This window comes from Mytilus californianus, unplaced genomic scaffold (assembly GCF_021869535.1).
Source record: "Mytilus californianus isolate M0D057914Y unplaced genomic scaffold, xbMytCali1.0.p SCAF_13, whole genome shotgun sequence".
Taxonomy (NCBI): Eukaryota; Metazoa; Mollusca; class Bivalvia; order Mytilida; family Mytilidae; genus Mytilus; species Mytilus californianus.
Window position 1 is genome coordinate 41,091,361 of NW_026262615.1, and position 21,588 is coordinate 41,112,948.

General features: G+C 30.6%; 1 protein-coding gene across 3 annotated transcripts in view; it reads right to left on the minus strand.

Annotated features, from left to right (window-relative positions):
* Window positions 1-980: 980 nt before the first annotated feature.
* Window positions 981-21,588, minus strand: part of LOC127723674 (arf-GAP with SH3 domain, ANK repeat and PH domain-containing protein 2-like) — a 65,653-nt gene continuing 45,045 nt past the window's right edge. Inside the window, exons 22-29 of one of the 3 annotated variants that reach the window (XM_052230410.1) lie at window positions 20,324-20,477; window positions 19,458-19,496; window positions 17,102-17,444; window positions 16,165-16,208; window positions 14,138-14,187; window positions 11,697-11,720; window positions 9,620-9,745; window positions 981-8,768 (exon numbers count right to left, since the gene is read on the minus strand). In XM_052230410.1, coding sequence (XP_052086370.1) covers window positions 8,697-8,768; window positions 9,620-9,745; window positions 11,697-11,720; window positions 14,138-14,187; window positions 16,165-16,208; window positions 17,102-17,444; window positions 19,458-19,496; window positions 20,324-20,477 — 852 coding nt within the window. In that variant the 3' untranslated portion in view covers window positions 981-8,696. The remainder of the gene's footprint in view (window positions 8,769-9,619; window positions 9,746-11,696; window positions 11,721-14,137; window positions 14,188-16,164; window positions 16,209-17,101; window positions 17,445-19,457; window positions 19,497-20,323; window positions 20,478-21,588) is intronic. The other 2 variants (XM_052230412.1, XM_052230411.1) reach the window with 2 other exon arrangements.

A 21,588-nucleotide genomic window follows, 5' to 3' on the forward strand; every position in this document is an offset into this window, starting at 1 on the left:
TAGCCCAAAAGCGTTGTTTAAAAGTGGCGTTAAAACACCAAATATCAAATCAAATCAAACAGAAAGTTATCAGTAAATTGAAAAGGGTCAAATTTGATCAACATAGTAATATATATATGATTTTGTGACTTATTAAGAAAATATAAAATATTGTCCTTCACTAGATTACAGTAACAAACTAGAAAAGGTCAGTTTTTAAGCCCAAGAATGTCTTCTTTCTTCTTCAAATTTTCTTCAGAAAACCAGGACCATTTGTTGAAAAACCAGGATGTTTTAAATGTTTCTCTCGAAAAAAACATGGACAATATAAAACCATAATTGTAAGTGAACTACTACATATTGTGCATCGTTTTGCTAAAAACATGTATAGCATTCAGATTAAGTATTCATAAGATGAACAGTCACGAATAAAACTGTTATACTCGCCAAATAGCAGTAAATCCACCTGATCACATGTTATATCACTCGAAAATAACCTGATCTACACTCGAAAAAATTGGACCGATTCCTTCAAATCTTTGGATCACTAATAAATAATTAAGTCTAGAATTTAGTTACCACAAGTTATTGATTTTTTTACATAAATCAGACATTTAGTTTGTCAAGTTTGAATTGTTTAACATTTTTCAGGGCCTTTTTATAACTTCCTTTGCAGTATGGTTTTTGCTCATTATTGAAGACTGTGGGGTGACCTATATATAGTTGATTACTTCTATGTCACTTGGTTTCGGGTGGAAAGTTGTATCATAGGCAATCATATCACATCTTCTTATTTTCATACTAGGAATTTTTACTTCTTATTTGATTACTTGATTTCAGTAAACAACTCTTGATCATTTAGAAAGATTTAATCTTAGTTCAAGGTCAAATTTCAAATATTTGGTCTAAATTCACAGCAAGTGGTAATAGGTCTTTTTCATAAAAGCATGTACCTATTAAGGATAGTAGAATATTTTGTTAAAAGAATAAACAACAGCTAGTAGAATTATTATTATATTTATTTGATAGCACATGTGTATGGCAGCTGTATAAATTATTCATAAAGATGATAAATACAAATAGTTGTTTACAATGGTGCAATGGTTAATTTCTATCACAAAGCCATGTGTAAAAAGATTAGTGTCAAAAAAACAAAAGAGGCCGAAGATACCAAGAGAAAGCTACTTTTTGATAACTTAACTCTAAACTTTGACTAACAACTAAAATCCTGCCTGTTTTCAATGGCACAAATTTATAAATTAATCAGTTTCAAGACAATTGATAAACACAGGTTTGGCTTATGAAATAAGACAGGGGAACCAAATATATTCCTGCCAGAAGTATATTTGTAAACTCAGAAATGTTTCTGTTCACCTATTATTGCAATTTTTGAGGAATGGAAAAAAATGTGAGATTTATTATTGTGATTATTTTGCATTACATATTCTGATATAATTTTTCAATAATAAAAACATTACAAAAATTTATGAATTAACAGTACATTAAAAATTTCTGCAGCTTAATTCAAATTTGAAAATTTTATTTTAACAAAATCATTTTTATTTTAGTATTTCTAAAAGGAAGAAATGAAACACATAAAATTTTCTATAAACACCTTTAATGAATCAAGTCCTTTCTATTTGTAAAGCCTGATGAAAAAATTAAAATAAAATATTTTACCATATCTGAATTACTATTTAAACCATTTACAGAACTTTGTCTCTATTTGGAAACTGAAAACAGACTATCATGACAAATAATAGTTAAAATTTTTCTGTAATAGTTTAAATCGAAATTCTCTATACTTATTTTGACAGGTTGACTGTCAAATTCTATAACAAAGGGAAATAATTTGATTTTTGTTTGTCATTCTTAAAGAGCATGACATTTTAAGACAGTCATAGGTTGAGTGAAGTCGGGTCAAGTCTTAGTCAAACTCTTAAGTCAGTCCTCTTAAGTTCTGATATCTTCATAGTTACTCCATGCAAGTTTTAAACAGTAAATTTTAAGACAAAATTAAGTATAGTAAGTTTTAGTTTATGTTAAATTAGAATTTTCAAAATATAGTGTTATGAAGTTTAGTCTACATCATTCATTTTAGTTTTATTCTTTAAATCTACATTTATAGACAGGTTTTAGTGCCGTCAGGTCTAGTTCAGGAAATATTAATTTGCATATTCATCCTTCGACAGGTTTACATATTCAATACTTAAACATATAGATTGTGTTCATGTATTTACAATTTAATTCCTGTATATGAAACAATATATACATGTTCATCCTGTACATAAGTTTAATAAATCTGCTATATAAGATATTCAATAGAATACATAAACCTATACATTCACCCAAAGGTGCAAATCAGAGATTATTCAATTTTGTCGTAAATTGCATATTTTCTAAATTGGTTAACAAAGATCAATTCTAAATCTACGGGTAGTAAAACCCAAAATCTGCCCTAGTAGGAAAAGACTTAAAATGGCATGAGAAAATAATCTAACTCACCAATTCAGAATTAAATGCATTCTGGGTCATCTTTGAAAAATTGTACAGCAAAACTGTGTTCCTTGCTAGCGACAAGCTTTACAATTAATACCTAACCAATAGACAAATCTTCTTTTTATTTTAGTGTTAAACAATGAATTTACCCTTTTAGATTATAAAATGACTAATTGTTTACCATATAATTAATATGTCTTCAAAGAGGAACTGCAGAAATCCGTTCTTTTATTGTATTTATTTATAATTCAACCATAAATATTTATTTGATATCATCTCTTTCGCATCCAGAAATCAGTGAAAAAACTACACCCAAAAAATCTGGTCTTGCTAAATTGAATGACTTCTAATTTACATACAGATCACACAACAAACTGTACAAGAAAGATTTACAGGTAATATACAATTAACATCCTATTGTGTTTCTTTGAGAGAATTCAATAATCACATTCCATAAACTTGCATGGCAATTAATTTTAATGTGGACAGATCCTATGCAAACTTCCAAAACTACTGTAAATTCAGAAATTATTGAATTTTTTAATCATACATAAAATGTGACTGTATCAAGTTCGCAATAATAAAAACTTGCATTCTTAATGTCAGTAGTGATTTTCCTTCATTAAATTTTTGATCTTGTATCGATTAGATTCTTCTTTTTTTGCCAGTGGTCAAGGATTCACAATTATAAATGCATGCTTTAATTTATAAATTTACAGTATATGTCAAATCCCTTTACATACAAATAGATTGACAAATGTTTATACTTTTCTTGTACAATACCATGAATTGAATATTATTGGTGTCAGCTCTTTTTGTGATTTAGAAGGAAATATGGTCAGTAAAATAATTGCAAAGGTTTAATATTCATATCTTAGTCTTGCCCAAGGTATCTTAAATGAAACCGAATTTTTTTGTTAGATCAGAGTTTTGTTCAACTAAGCTAACCATGGATGCAGCAAATGTTAATGCACATGAAAAAAATAGCGATATACTGTATATAAAATGTTTTAAAACAAAATCTCTCTATAAGAGTGGTCATATCAATACATATTTGTACATAAACATATAGACATTGATATATATATATATACATATTGCACATCTTAACATAACAATATACAAATAACAATGAGACAAAGTATATACTTATACCATCATTGACAAATTTCTCCCAAACTAAACCCGTCTATATATTTTTTCCTAACATTTTCCCATTTCAAAGAGACAAAATTTTGGAACTAATTATACATTTCTAAGAAATTCATGTCAGGATGATTGGATTTTACATATTGTATAAATCTTGAATAATGATTACAAAATTTTTCTCCCTTTTATCATAAATATATACCCAATATTTCCCCCTTTTATCAGAAATATATACCCCTAACAATATAATATTTGATATATTCCTATTTGTACACACATTGTATCATTAACAATCTCTCAAAAATTTATACAATTGAAGTAAGATCTTTAAATATAAATAAAATACATTGTGCATCTTATATATTTCTACCCTACTGAACACCATCTTTGTATTGGTAGGTTTCGATTGATACAATTTGAGGAAGAGTTACTTCCCAATTGTCACCATGTTTGAGGTATACATGCATAAATTCCTTCATAAATCTGCCAAATTCATCTTGTTATATTGATTGCTTGACAGTAGAAAAAGTTGTTTTCTGAACAATTTTAATTTCTTGAAGCCTTTCTTAATTCATCACTATGATCTAGTAAGGATCTTTTATCAAACTTGTTCGAATGTCGTGTTGTAATTTAGTTAGTCAAAGAAGAAAATCAACCATTCATCTCTCCAAAATCACAGCCAAGGGAGATAACTCAAACTCAATTTACATCATATCAAAACCTATCTATAGTTTGAGTGAAATACACCTTATCGCTATTTGTCCGCCATTACTGGACATCACACAGGTTCCCGTAAAATTTTGACGTCATAATATAAAATATCTGACGCCACAATAAAAAAGTGATTGATGTATGACGTCAATAGTTCAAGCGGGACAGATTCTCGGGTCAGTCGGGAATAGCGATAAGGTGTATTCAAAAACATTTCCACTAAACTGTCACAGTAAAAACTTATTTGATAATATATATTAAATGGTTCAAATGATTGTTAAGTGTTGTGATAAACAAATATAATAATATAAATTGGTATACATGTATTTAAAGCTGTGTATATTTAAAACAATAACAATATATAAAAATTCTTATTAGGCCACACCAAATAACTCTATGTTGTCAGTAGTATGAATTTTGGACTTTTTATTTATAACAGATAATATGATGAATTTATGAATAAAATAACATTTCAAAAATTGACATTCTTGATGTTCTCCTCACAAAAAATATTGACTTGCTCTCCTTTAAACTCAAATTTGAACTTATTGTAAAGGAAATAAGATTTGATTTTATTACAGCATTAAAGCAGTTTTATTATGAAAAACTGAGTCCTAGGGTGTCAACGTAATATTACAGCCTTATTTTCCATTAAATTTTCTCTAAGGAAAAATTTCAATAATGCTTCCAAAATCAAAACTTTACTTTGTCTTTTAATATCCTAATAAACCTTTTTTTTTCTTTCCCTGTGAATTTTCATTGACTTTAACCATATAATTTGACTATTGACAGGATATTGGGTTTTTACTTGTATCATTATACAGACAACATGTCACTTTCCACTAAAAATAATAATAAACTTCTTTGGAATATCTGATCATATAAAGGAATGAATTACCTATAATCACAGCAATTATTAACAATGGTTACAGTTTGGGCATAAAAATAATCAGTAATCAAATTCATGTTAAGGTAGTTGTCAAACAATAACTGACCTCACGAATATTCATTAACCTCAGGAAAATTCAGTAACAATAATTGTTTGGTTTTCTTTGGAAGATTTTTACAGGTTTTAACAGTATTTCCTTTTCAGGAACAATAAATTTATATAAAATTTCTCAATTGATTGATTTTTTATTTCAAAATTTATAAATATGTGTTTGCCATTTTGATTATGGACCTGTAACCTTAACTAACTATAACCATCACCCTAACGCAATGTTATATCTTGATTCATAATAACTAGATAACAATCCAAGATCCTATTTTTATACCATTAAGACATCAAAATTGTTAGTAACAATAAAAGAACTTTAAATTAATTTGATGCCCCATAACAAATCTATATATCTCAACTTAATTTTTCTGAATCAATTAGTGCTGAACTCATTTGAAGTGCAATCTTGTGCAGTGCATTTCGGTAATATTTACAAAAGCATACACCAAATGTTATATTTTGCTAACTTCATCTTAAACAATGAATTGCCCACCAATGGCATACTGTGGATTCATTATCATTTGTGGGTAACCAATTTTCATGATTTTCATGGGCATATTGAACCTCAAATTTAAAAAAGTATATTTTTTCTTTACCTATGCTTGTAAGTTGTATGCAGAATTTAAAAAAAAAAACATGCATCTAAATATCCACAAATAAATATTTTCCTAAACCCACGAAAATAAATGGATCTACAGTAGCATCATTATATTTTAGTGTATGAACAATGAAATTACCCATAATTCATCAGATTCTGGAAAACAAATTATATAAAGGATTGAGATTTGATTTTCAGAACAATCTTCCAAGGATTCTACATGATTCATCTCAATGAAAGATTTCATGCTAGTTTCGCAATATATATATCTCCTAGTAATTTTGTTTTATGGGAAAATCATAGACAGATTGAGAAAAACATGAAAATAAAACCTTGCAAACTAGTTCTGCATTGGAAATTGAGAAATTCAAACTCCATGAAAACAAACTGTTAAACGGTATTATACTAATGTATGTATATGTTTTTGATTGACATGTCAATGACTGATAATATTGAAATCTAGACTAACTGATTATGCTAAAAATAGAATATTGCACTGATATTTTACCGGTATACTTTGCAAAGTTTTACTATGACTTAAATTATTAGAAGAAAAGTGAATGTAAAATTAACTTGTGGTTATCCTGCTGCACCTTAAGTAAATCACTTCACCATGTTTGATTCCTAATTTGGAATTTGACAAACATACTATTCTACTAGAAATGCAGCATCCTTCGCCTCTGCCATATACAATTTAAATAAAATTATGTAAAACAGAAAATTCATGAATAAGAACTTTTCTATGTAATTAACATTACAACTATTGTAAACATAAGCATTACAGGAAAAATAATAAAACAATAAAATATCTTTTTTTCCATTACTTATTAAGTATTTTATCAGGGTACAAATTTCAAGCTTATACACATGGGCAGGGAATAAGATATTTTGCTGTATTTTTTTACCGCCATGAAAGAACACATTTGAAATCACAATCAAAAAGTGCTTGTTTTGTACCAAACTGGTCTTAATTATTTACAACTTTCAAATCCCAAATTGATGGATGGCAACTCTTAAAACAGTGTACTGTTATTCCTATTCTAATGTATTATTATAGAAATTATTCCACTAAGTTTTGAAAACGGTACAAAATAACAAATAAAAAGCTTCAGCAAAATTTTGTGATAAATTTGAATGAATTAATATTGAGACAAAACATGGCATTATAAGAATAAGACCTTTCAGGCTTGCATTATTTTATTATGCGTATGCTTCAATTTTGGATATTTCATTAAAACTATGTTTTTGAGGTAGGCAATGTTTCACTTTCATTTACATCATAATAATTGATTATGTTTAGTTTCAGGAATTCAATATGGCAGCTCACTCCTTTACTACAAGATATCAATTGTTGATTTCATGGTAAACAGTAGCCAATGAAAAAAAGTGTTATATGATTGCTTTTGAATAAATGTCAATCATAGCAGTCACACAACATAAAATTAGTATCTAATGATAACTGGAGCCATTTATTATGTACTTAATTGTAGCCTTAAAAAGAAGTAATAAAATATACAAATTTAAAAGCTGACGAGATAAGGGGTAAGTAATCTGCATTTTCAACCTATTCCGCTTAAACTTAACTTTTGAACAATTTCAGGCTAGGGAAAAAGAAGATTTGAAAGAAATATTTTGGTTATATCTTTCCTTACCTATGGTTGAACATTAAACAATGTTTTAAATTTAAATTTAGTTATGAACAGTAACCCCCATTTATTTTTATCTTTTAATCTTTATGAGGCTAAAAAATAAGAACTTCTTCCTACAAAATTTGTTAGAAAATGAAAAGAAAAAATTATTAAATAATACCCAAAGCAAACCAAGGCACACATAAGCTGAGCTCTGAAAATAAATTCTAATACTGATAACTGTTCCCTGGCAGGACAGTCCTGATCTGATATCTTCGCACAGGAATATATTATATATTAACTATAAATAAATTTGTTTTCAAATATAATCTGTACAATATCATTACATTGTAATGATTAAAAAAATGGCCATTCAATCAAATTTTTGCCATGGAACAAACAAGCATGAAAATTGAGGACACAGTCTCTACTCAATATAAAATACAAAAATGTAGCACTATTAGTACTGCAAACTGCTTTCAATTTTTTTGTTTTTTTTACAAATTAACAGAATTAAGCCATTTGTGAAAAGCAAATTTTATAAAGAATAAATATTATGCAAAAACATTCAGCGTCCATGAGACTATCCATTGTGTAGAAATACTTTTCTCTCCAATTCTTTAATACTCTGTATACATAGAAACAAAGAGGTTTTCATATTATGGTTATGTCTCGATATTTATCATGTATAAGTGCAATTCTTGTTGTATCACCTTCCTTAAGAAATTCTCTCTGATATTTGACCTTAATCACAAAGCCAACATAAAAATAATGTACATGTAACACCTTAAACCCAAAATACCCCCATCTTACACACGTTTTCTTGCAAGTGGTCAGATCTAGTTTAATTTTAAAGTTACATATTTTTTTATTCTATAAGATATTCTGACACCATATTGCATTTCATATGCTCTATGCTGAACATTGGTACATCTTTTCATTTTTTGTAAATAAACATTCTGAACTATAAAAATAAATGTACACATCATATTTCGGAGACGCATTGCTGTGTTTTGAGTGACAAAAAATATTTCTTGAATGGTCTTAACCAAAATGAATGAATTCAATACAGGTGGTACAACAAGAAGCACTACCTAAGTATATCTAAATAATATACACCAAAGTGATACTGATGCTAGGACATTGGTTGTACAAAAGTTTTGGGGAAAAGTCCTCTTCTCTCTGGATGACCTTCTATCTCTCCTTCCTACAAATATAAAATACAGAACATTAATTGAAGAAATAACAAGGTCTATTATTGGTTTCCTAATTTTCATACAAAAAGTATACATAAACTATGGAATCTCTGATGGTTTTTAATGCTTTATGAAAACTTTATTAACCTCAATGATTATTTATTTTTAAGAAGCCTAGTGACCATTACTCAAATACCTCTTACTACCACTACTACAGCAAGTTTAAAAACTTAAAATAACATTTAAGTTCCCTACCAGATAAAAGTACAGAGTGTGTAGTTATACTTTTCAACAATGACCAAAACATTGGTTTTTTGTACACGGTCAAGTTAACATGTATATGCATTAATTTATAGTTAAAAATTTATACATCTCTATTTCCTTTGACTCTTTAGAACATCTTTTAATCAAATACCGAAAATAAAAATTCATTCAAGCTTAGCTGTGAAATGTGAGTCCAAGAGTACAATTTAAATTATATGTTGAGATCTTAAAATTATTAAAAACTTTCAATTGTATCTCTAAACATGGTGTATGTAATAAGTCTATTCAGGGTCATTATTCTACAGAATAAGCCAAATAAGAGGATACTTGAAAACTTACCTTAACCTATTTGGGAGCGAAAAAAAAAGGACAGGAAAACATTTTTAACAACAAACTTGTCAATTCTGGAGAACATGAAGCCAATGAGGAAACAGGTCGGGTGTATAAATTCTTTAGACTCTGGGTGAAATCCAAAGTCATTATCAAATTAAAGTAGTGTTATAAAACAATACACAAATGTCTCTTTTACATCTTCTTTCCAACACTGCATAAAATCTGGAAGCTCATCAATATAATTTAAGAACATGTGACTACTTACCCACCAATCATCTTCCTCTTCTCTCAATACAAGGATTATCTCCCCTTCTGCAAAAGTCAATTCATCATCATTGTCTGCATCACAATCAAATAATGCCTGAAACTTCTGACCAACTGGTGTCTTCTTCTGTAATCAAAGAACAAATCAATTAACTCTTCATGTAAAATTTCAATCAACAAGCGTTAATGAAGAAAAATACATTAGATAGGTTCTCCTGTCCTTAATACTGAATTTAATTTTCACAAAGGTTAGGATCACAGATTATTTTCAATATCTACACTAACCACCTTCTGATTCAAACTGTACACTATCCTAAAATGTCAATGATCAGCGTTAAATATCCAAAACTCTACATGCCAAGAAACTTTTTTGATGAGAATTCTTTGAAAAAAAAATATGTTAGTTCATTAGTTACAGCAATCAGAAATAAACAGGAAATGATAGAAATCTTTTTTTATTGTAGCAATTAAAACTGGAAAGCTTGAATTAATTACTAGCTTAAATCATTCAAGTGCTTTTAATTGCAATACAATTATGTCTAGAAATGATGGATTAAAACAGTTCTGTATTAAAACAGTTCTGTATGATATCTAAATTCTAAAGAGAATGTTTCCAAATTGGAAATAAGCAAAAAATTGTAACAGACTACCGTCTGCAACAACGTTATCCCAAAGAACTAAGGAAAATTAAAAGTGGTTGTCACATACCGTGGATTCACTATTTTTGTGGATTGAAGAAAAATTTTATTTCCCTGGATATTTGATTTAGTGGTTTTGACAAATTCTGCAAACATGCCTCTATAGCATATGTACTTTGTTTAACGTTCTCAAATTCTTGGTAAACCTTTACCCACAAAATCTATGAATAATAATGAATCCACTGTAAATATCGACCATGGTCTTCCTAAAATACACTACAGCTAAAGTGGATGTTGCTATTACTACGTGCCCACTGTGGACAACAAACACACTCCTAGCTATTCTAATTTGATATAAATGTGTAAATCTGTTGAATATAAAACCTTGACTGACATTTCTACTGTTAAGTGCACTATTTTATCTGAGTTTTAATTTCACAATTTCTTACGCAAAACCTGATTGCTATTTCATCTTTATTAAGAAATTAGCAATAAAATAAATCCTTCGTGAAAATTTACCACTTAACAATACCGAAGGTGTTGTATGTGTAAATCTCATGATTGATGATTAATTTTTTAGTGCTTAACTTCACTTTCAGCAATTTACTTTTTTAAATTAAAAAAAAACATAGTACAGAAAGTAGTACACGCTGGTCTTCAAGTACTAGAGCTGTAATGCTTTTTAAGAAATTAAGTTTTTTCTTCTCCGAAGCACTTTCAGAAGTTAGAACAGAAAAAGAACCTAATTGAGCAAACTTACATACCCTAAACCACAACTAACTTTTTTCTAGGAAGCAACTGTTTAAACGTGGTCAATAGAGTTTCCTCCTCAGGAGAGGCTTTACAGATGCAAAATGGTTTTGGAAATTAAACTCATACAAGTTAGTTAAAAAGGTGAAATAATATTTTGAAAGGGAATACTGTCACAGTACTTATATTCATGGTGTCTTTCCTTTTATATTTGCCTAAATATTACTCCAACCTGCATATATAATAACTTTTTCGATAAATTCCTTTTTCATAACAAATAAATGGAGAATGTGTCCATGGGAGACAGATGATGCCCCAGCTTGCATTTAATGTTATAAAGGGGCATAACTCAAGAACGGTGAAAGTGATGCCACCCAAATTTGAACTTGATCTGTGTTTTGTGGTAATATGCATTGTATATAAGTTTCATAAAATTTGGTTGAGGCAAACTAAAGTTAGAGAAGGGAAACCAATTTAGGGATGTACGTACGTACGGACGGACAAGGGTAACACTTATACCCCCTCTGGTTATGGAAGGGCATAAAAAAAATCACTATGACCAAATCCAAGCTGCAGTATGAATTCATTCATTTAAACTAAGACCCTAGCAAAAATAAATCTACCAATTGCAAAAGAAAGGTTGAAGTATTTAGCATAAAGCAGGTGCAGTGTAAATAACAATGTTCTTACCAATTCATTCTGATGCTCAACAATCTAATTGGTAAAATTAAACATATCATTCTAAAGCAACATTGACAAATAATGTTCATTTTGATTGGATAATGCCACAAATTTCAGGACATCAATTTCTGATTGACGGTCTGAATTTGTACATGCAAGCAAAGATGACATGTGAAAGACTAAGCACTGTTTTAATTCAGTTGCATTTTGGAGGTAAATAAATTTATGTGTGATAAGCATAGGGAGTTAGTTATTGATTTTTTTTTCTCATTTAACAAGAGAACAAACCAGTTATGCAAATTAGTTTGGTTTTTAATAGATTGGAAGAAGAGTTTAGGGGTATCGAACGGCTGGGTGTTGACAACTCCACTTGCAGACAATTTTTTTTATATATATTTAAAAGTTCTGTTTATTGGGAATGTATTTCCACGGTATCGTTGTTGTAACATCTTAACTGTCGTCACTTTTAAAATTTTAGAGTTGTACCAGTTCATATCGCACATTACTATTTTCATTTGAAGCATATCTTTGCAGTCTCTGTTGTAAATAGCTACATAACCTACGTCATGTTTAAAAATTTTAAAACTGTACTAGCGTCTCTATGATGTTCACTTTTGACTGTTTTATTGTACAAATTTCAAGATTGTTATAGTTTTATAATCAGACTAGATTGATATGATTCATTTTACATCGTGATCATACTGATGAAGGATATCTGTTATCCGAAATATTTAACATTTGTTCATTTTATTATTATTTTTTGGTGATGTTGTACCCTTTTAGACTTGTTATATATTATATTTTGTAGTGTACTGTATCATAATTATATGATCCATCGCCCCGTAAGATTTATTGTTGGCTATTATTCAGTCATTTAAATGTCTAAATGTATATTGATTTAAATCATTTTTTTTCAGTTTACGGACTGTAATATTAATCATTTCTAGATTTCACACAGTGAAGTGCATTAGCACCAGTGTTCAGGACATTTTTTTTCTTTCATAAATTAATCCTGTTGTTCAGTGGTTGTCGTTTGTTGGTGTGATTCACAGGTGTTTCTCGTTTTTTCTATAGATTAGACCGTTGGTTTTCCTGTTTGAATTGTTTTACACAAGTCATTTACAGCTAGCTGTGAGCCAAGGCTCCATGTTGAAGGCCGTACTTTGACCTATAATTGTAATCTTTTTATACATTGTGACTTGGATGGAGAGTTGTCTCATTGGCACTCATACCACATCTTCTTATTTATAACGTTGATTTTTACAAATAAAAGAAATCGTCGCTTTGCCTGACAGAATCAGAGTTAGTCTCACCTTATTTATATAATATGAGTCTAAAACAAGGGTAGTAGAAATGTACAGGACAATAGACTATTTCATATTACCAACTTTTGACTCCGGATTATATAATTTGTCTACTGGTTACCTTGGACATCATGGTACTCGGTCAAGTAAGAGCAATCAAAATAAGTAAAATCAAACATATAATCGGTGTAATTTGAGGGGAAAGTTAATTGTTTTCTGATGATTTTGAAGTGAAAAAAAAAATATTAAGCAGGTAATTTTCCCCAAAAATTGTACCAATTGAACGCTTGGTTTTACTTCTTTAGCTTGCTCTTACCTGACTTGGTACCATGATGTCCAAGGTAACCAGTCGACAAATTATATAATCCCCAGTCAAAAGTCGGTAATATGAAAATAGTCTATTTCAGCAAGTTAAGCACATAAATATGCTACGTTTGTTTAAACATTTTGAATCTAGAACAAAACATGATTGTATTTGAAGATTTGTGGGCACATTTTTTTCATTTTTGTTACAAAATGTTAAATACATGATATGAAAGGCAGATAACCAAGGTTATGCCTAGATTATCTTTGATTGTGACTGATTTTGCTGCAACTCGGTGGAACCTCGATATCATAAATTTATCAATTACTTTAGAAAAAATATTCAAACAACAATTATATCATAAATGTTTTAGTATAACACAAAGCAATAGTTTAACAGTTATCCAAAAAACTTATTATAAGTAAGTTATATCAAAATCTGTCAAAGTCACTAACACACAACATGGAAGAAGATATATGAAAGCCTCCATTTCTGCAGTTTCGATATATATAGATACAACAATGAAAGCATGAAAAATACAAATGGTCAATCAGTAGAACTTATTCTGAAATTTACAGTCATTAGTGAACTGCTAACAATAAAAGCTAAATGTTTGAAAAGTGACTGTGGATTCATATATTTTCGTGAATACCAACTTTTGTGGATATTTGATTCCATGGTTTTGCCAAAGTCTGCATACAAGCGTATAGAAAATTTGTACTCCTTTGAACATTTGAATTTGTGCTTTACCTTCACCCATGAAATCCACAACAATTGGTATCCCACAAATATTAATGAATCTACAGTAGAAGTAATGATTGTGTTGTAAGTAAACTTTTTACCTTGCGAGGTAATGGTAATGGCGGTGTTTCTGTCCCTGATGACTTGGAGTCTGAAATTAAAAATAAAGCATTATGATACTGTGTCTTTGTCGAGGCAACAGAAATTGTAATGAATTCCTTCTTTTAAGGTGGTATATAAACTCATCATAGATACCAGAATTAAAAATGTGTACGCCAGACACATGTTTCGTCTTCAAATGACTTATCAGTGACAAACAAATAAAAAAAGTTAAAAAGCCCAAATAAAGTATGAAGTTAAAGAGTACTGAAGAACCAAAATTCCAAAATGGGTGAATCCCACCATCTTGGATTATAAAATAGCAGAACACAACAGGTCTACATTTTCAATTAAGTCAGCAAATTTCAAAGCAGGACTGCAATCTAACAAGATGAATTTTCAGTTAAATGAACAGACTTATGTGATTTTAAGTTAAAATAAATTATTCTTTTTAAATTTAGATTGATTTAGATTTTTTTAAATTTTGGATATTAAGGGGAGGTAACTCAGTAATAGTAAATTTCATAAGGAATCTGTAGAAAATGTTTTATATCTTATGTTATAGCAGGAATTAACGTAAGGTGATCTCATTTTTTCTTTTATAATCTGAAGGCATATTATAAGAGCTATCCTCTCATATCTTATATCAAAATTCTACCATTTAGTTTTTCTTCTATTCACTATTCCTAGCGCTTTTATTATTTACTTAAGGTTAAGTTGCAATGCAGAACGCAGCGGCGTTTTGTAGAATTATTTTTATTTCATTAGTGAAATGAATTGTGCATGTCAGTTAAAATACTACACTAGATATGCAATACAGTCAGGAACAATACCTTACATTTTCTCCAGGGACCAACCTGGATCCCAAAACTTTTTTCCAAGGGCCCAGTAGAAATTTTAAGGCCCTACCAGGGTATTTTTACTACAGGTACATACTTATTAATAGTCTTGAATGTTCTTATAAAGGCAATAATATATGTTTGAAATGACTAATACATGTAGCCCAGTGTTTCTGATTATGATAGAAATAATAAATGAATTATAATAAACCACATTGAGTTTTTCAGAATTAAAATCCATTAAACCATGTCTTTTCAGACTGTTAAACTTATATTTGTAATATTATATATACCCCGCCCCCCTTTTTTCCATTTTACAAACCTCTAGATGTAGAGTATTAAAGTATTATCAGTTTCACCCCAAGAAAGTATTCATTTTTAATGAAATAATCTTAGCAGTTAATCAAAATGAAAATCTTACTGTCTATAAATAACAATGAAATGTAACTGTTTCTTGTTAAAGGGGTTTTCGAATTTTTCCCACCAAAAAAGCACATTGCTTTCAACAAATGTAAACAAAGCAGTCAATTTGTGATCATGGATTACAGCTTTAATTAATTTAATTTGGATATAGATATTCAATAAAAGGTACAGTCAAGCATTGTTTTTACTTTCTTCTGGATTAAAACTAGTTTAAAAGATCAATAAAAAAAAATCTTTGACATATAAACAACAGACGATCTACGGATACATCAAAGGCAAATTGTCATTTTTTGAGAAATATTGAAATAGAAATGCTGACTGACCGAATTTTATGAGAAAAATTATTACAATGGTCATTTATGAAGTTTAATTAACGGATTAATGACCCATCCCATGTCGATAAGCAGATTATCTGTAATCACAACTTATTACACCTGCTGTAAATGTTAATTAGCTGAGGGTCATAAACTTGTCATTATTATGATGACAGGTAGAATAATTGTATTTTCATCAAAATATTACGACAATAAAGGCATATGGACTTACGAAAAAGGGCAGGGCGTCAGAAAAAGGGCACAGGGCGTCAGAAAAAGGGCACAGGGCGTCAGAAAAAAGGGCACATGGCGGCACTCGGGAAAGGGCGGGCGGACCGTCCTGTGAAAACGACCTAGCTGGAACACTGTTCCAGAGTGCCTTTCTTGGGTTAGTGTAGGTTTGAACGGAATAGCCCTAAGAAAACCCTATGTTTTTTTATATTTTTGACCTACCATCACTGTTGGACTTGGCCCTTGGTCTTGGTGAAGGGGTCCCTCTGAAAAGAAAAGATTGGACATCATAAGTTAATCATCTTATTGCTTGATTACCATCCTAAATGTAAATATACAAACATCTAGTGTAAATAAGGTTTAGTTATTCCAGGTGTTTATAACATGTTCATCAAAATATACAGTGAGGCTGTTTATTTTTTGCGAAGTTTAATACTATACAATATTTCTTATGTCAAGACATTCAATTCTTAAATTTTAATACACTTTCCCTTTTTTCCCCAGACATCACAATAACAAAAGCAGAGAATGACAAAAATGTGATGTCATAGATAAAATTTGACTAATGAAAAACTGACAAAAATAGAACTACATGCTGATTATGAAAAAAAATAATTAGTTAATTAACCTGCCAAAAAAAGTATAAATCAGTTAAGAACTGTACTGATTTTTCTTCTAATTCTAATGGGGAATTTCCTCAACAAAAATAATGATTGTGAATTTCTTGTTAGAACTGTATTCTATAGTTAACTGCATTTATACTTTAGTGACACAATGAACCCTCTATTTCATATCATTTCATATTATTATCAGAAGTTATAATTACTTGCAATCTAGGGTTACAAGGGGGAGTTGTGTTTTACTGAGCTCTTGTTTTTATTTAATTTTGTTTGCCACCATTCTTTTTTTTGCTCATTCTTGTATCTTAAACAAAACTGTAAATTCAGAAATGTTTGCATGCATTTCTTATTGCAATTTTTTAACAATGAACAAAAATGCCAGATCAATTATTGAAATTTCAGAAAATGATGACTGCATACAATAATGCTATCAAATTTTAAAATGCAAGTTTTCATTTTTCCAATACCTATCCCATGGCAATTTTCGCAATAATAAAAACATTACAAAAATTTCTGAATTTACCAGTAATGATAGTTACCCTATTCCTGTTTTATCTATGTCTGGAGGTGGTGAGGGTCTAGATGATAAAGCAATCGTTTTCCTAAACTCTGGAGGTGGAGGTCTAGATGGTGGGTCAGAGATTGACCGCCTATGAATGACCTCTGCAGGGAAAGGCTCAGATTTGTTTCTTGCATGCTTTTTGTCACTTGGTGGCGGTGGTGGAGGTTTCTTCATTCTTGGTGGCAGGGGTGGGCCATTACCACTTGGTGATATCTTGTCATGTGACTGTAGAGAATCATGATGATTGGTTGAAGAATTCATGGCTAAGTTTGGCTGAGAAGCTGTGATATTTGCCAAATTTGCATTATTCACGGCAAAATCTAAATAAAAAATGGATAAATATTAAATTGGAAATATGATCATCTGACTCAGCAGTTAATATCTTGGCAATTGCACTGATTTCTGAATATATGACTAATTAATTATTTGCAAAGGTTACCTTTGATATAAAAAAGGAAGATTAGTTAATAAGATCTATTACAGGAACAGTTGTAGGAGGTTGAGTGTTGGAAAGCACTTAAGATGTAATTAGGAAGTTTACACATTTCAAAATGGGTTCCTATTAAAATTGTATTGGGTCATGAAAGAGAATGGAAAACAATTTGTCCATACATCTTTTTCCTAGAATAGCCCGAAGACTCATACGAAATTTCCATAAATATCCGTAACTTGTTTCTTATACTTTAAAAGAAAACTGTTTATTGTATGCATCATTTTTGGCATGCCATTTTTTCGATTATCCCTTGTAATGCTGATCACATGTAATGGACTGTAATTAAATCACTCAAAGGCAGGTTAGTTGCTCAATTATATTAAGGATTAATAATGTATTATTTTTTTCACATTTTCTATCAATATATTTTCTAAAAATGAAGCACTTCAACAAATACGAATATTCATTACAGGTTCTCAAATCTGACCCAAACTATCAAACAAAGAATGTTAAATTTATTTCAAAACGATTAAAAATATTACAGGACACACATTAATCATGCTGATACATGTTTCAAATAAGATTGTGTCTGTATAAACCAATATAAATTTCAAGGAAAAAGGAAATTTACATGCTACAATAAAAGCTTTATCAGGATTTAACGTTAACATACATGTATATTGTCTCGAGAGGCTATAACAATGTCTGAACGAATGGCCAATTTAATTAATTGAAGTAGTTCTTCGGATTAGTTATGACATAACTTAATATTTTTACTGAATGCTACAATAATTAGTGACTAATAAACCTTTAAAGTTGATGGGTCTGGGTGGCTGAGTGGTCTAAGGTCTGGGTGGCTGAGTGGCTGAGTGGTCTAAGGTCTGGGTGGCTGAGTGGTCTCAGGTCTGGGTGGCTGAGTGGTCTAGGTTTGGGTGGCTGAGTGGTCTAGGGTCTGGGTGGCTGAGTGGTCTAAGGTCTGGGTGGTTGAGTGGTCTAAGGTCTGGGTGGCTGAGTGGTCTAAGGTCTGGGTGGCTGAGTGGTCTAGGGTTGGGTGGCTGAGTGGTCTAGCGTCTGGGTGGCTGAGTGGTCTAAAGTCTGGGTGGCTGGGTGGTCTCAGGTCTGGGTGGCTGAGTGGTCTAAGGTCTGGGTGGCTGAATGGTCTAAGGTCTGGATGGCTGAGTGGTCTAAGGTCTGGGAGGCTGAGTGGTCTAGGGTTGGGTGGCTGAGTGGTCTAGGATCTGGGCGACTGAGTGGTCTAAGGTCTGGGTGGCTGAGTGGTCTAAGATCTGATACGTCTAAGGTCTGGGCGGCTGAGTGGTCTAAGGTCTGGATGGCTGAGTGGTCTAAGCAGTTCATCTACAATGGTCAAAACTGAGGTCGTGGTTTGAACCCCGCTGGCGGCAAGGTTTGTTTGACTCCAATCTTAATTGACTAGGATTGCCAGTTTATCTGCCAACGGTTAATTAATCTCACCGGGTACTCCAGCTTCCTCTGCTAATAAGAACAGCTTCCATGATATAACGAAGTGTTTTGAAAGTGGCGTTAAACACCAACATTCAATCAATCAATCTTACAAGTTAGTGTCTTAACCCGTGGTTGTGATATTTGTTCTTTCATTACTTGAAAAGATATCTGATAAATATGTTCGTAGCAGCAAAAGTATTGTTTAAAGAAATTGAAAACAAAAATAGACATAATATGCATGCTTAACTCATGTTGTTAAAAAAAAGTTCTCCATCCGACACAAAGTTTAAATTACATTACATTTATATATATTTGTGAAAACATCTCATGCAGTTACTGCCATAAAAACACAAGATGAAGGGAAATCTCATGCACTTTCTCATACAGATTCATGAGGAAATTCTCATGCATTTCTGATACATGAGAAATTACTTACTACTCCTTATACTGCTCCTTTGTCTAGTATGGGTAAACTCTATGAAACAAAACACATTATTTAAACTGATATTTTTTAATTTCCGTTTTCCCCACTGAAATAAAATTCATAAATTGACTCAGATAAGATACCAAAAAAAGGGCATCTTTTAAATGTCGTTAGATCTTGCTAGTGTTCTTGTGATTTTGACCAGTGATGTATATTTTTTCCACAGCTTTTAAAATTGCAAAAACTTATGCAAGACAATATACTAATAACTTAAACTTATGTAGAACAACTCACAAACTTCATTTTTAAATAAGGGGAGATAATCTGTCGCTCTAAGGCGATTATAAGATTGAATATATGTTTAGCTATATTAACAATGTTAACTCTGTTCTATGTACAATTTACTTTTTATGATACAAAGTTTAAAAAAAAAAAAAAGAGAGAAAAAATCGTGAGGTATTTAATAAAAAAAAAGTTTAATCCTACCGCTTTTTAATGTGCCTACTAGAAGAAATGCCTCTGATAAGCATACTGTTTTTTCTTTATGAGAAATTGTCAATAATGGTAGACCTTTGGTAGCCTCTGTTACAGTTTATTAACAACTTGTCTATAGACTATACCATACGGGTCTAGATGCAATTTAGAACTTGAGATATGGTGTAGACAATTTTACTTTATGAAAGACCATAAAATGACTTCTTTGTCATTTGGTCTCTGGTGGAGAGATGTCTCATTGGCAATTACACCACATCTTCGTATCTTTATATCTAGAGGTTTTTCCCTTATGTGTTGTTTTGTAGTTGATGCATACCACACATTTTCTTTTATCTTTCTAAGTTAGAGCAAAAACTTATTTTATAAAACACAGTTAGACTTACTTTTGGGTTTCATGTATAAAGCCTGTGATTGTGATAAAGCACGATCTCTTGCATCTAAACCTTCCTTTTGGTTGCTTGTTAATTCTAATGTACTAGCACCAGTGACTAAACTAGGTGGTCGTGACCTATTTTTACTATTCCTTTCTGGTGTACTCTAGTTAAAGAATAAATATAAAATATAATACTGTCAATATCTTTAACAATAATGTTTCATAAACTTTTATATCTAACATAAGGTTGTTCATAACATTCCATTGAATCAAAAATCCATGTAATAAAATAGAACTCCATAAATAATTGTTTTATCTGTTTTTTTTATAGGAAATTTAGATTCATTGTGAAATTGAGATTAACAAAACTCCATTTCTTATTTAGTTAGTGACCAATTGCATTCATTTAAATTTTATCTACCACTCAGACAGAAATATGCATCACTGTACAGAAATAAATCTAAATATCTGCTATCTGAAACTCTATTAAAACTCCATATTTTTCATTTGTAATGCCCAACTACAACTTATCTTTCAAAAGTCTATTTGAAACTTTGAAAAGGGATTGGAGGAAAAAAAATAATTTGAAGAGAGACATGCACAGATTTATCACCTAGTTGGTAACTGATAAACTTTGAAAATGACAAAATTTGAGCACAAAATTACAGGTTAATTATTTTTTGGAGATAATAATAAGACTGGGCATGTCTAAGTTTTTTTTTTGGTAAATATGATCTTCAATTGAGTATCAAAAGAAATCTCTTGAATTTTTTTTTAAATCAATGAATTAATCCTAATAAACCTGTCGGAAATAAAATGCAAGCATTTTTTTAAACCATTTTGGGTGGCAATATACAAAATATATCTGTATATAGATATAAGAAGATGTGGTATGAGTGCCAATGAGACAACTCTCCATCCAAGTCAAAATTTATAAAAGTAAACCATTATAGGTCACAGTACGGTCTTCAACACGGAGCCTTGGCTCACACCGAACAGTAAGCTATAAAGGGCCCCAAAAAATTACTAGTGTAAAACCATTCAAACGGGAAAACCAACGGTCTAATCTATATAAAAAACGAGAAACGAGAAACACTTATGAACCACATCAACAAACGACAACTACTGAACATCAGATTCCTGACTTAGGACAGGTGCAAACAAATGCAGCGGATTTAAACGTTTTATTGGTACCAAACCTTCACCTTTTTTCTGAAACAATAGTGTAACATCACAACATAGAAAGACACACTATAAAATATCAACTGAAATAGC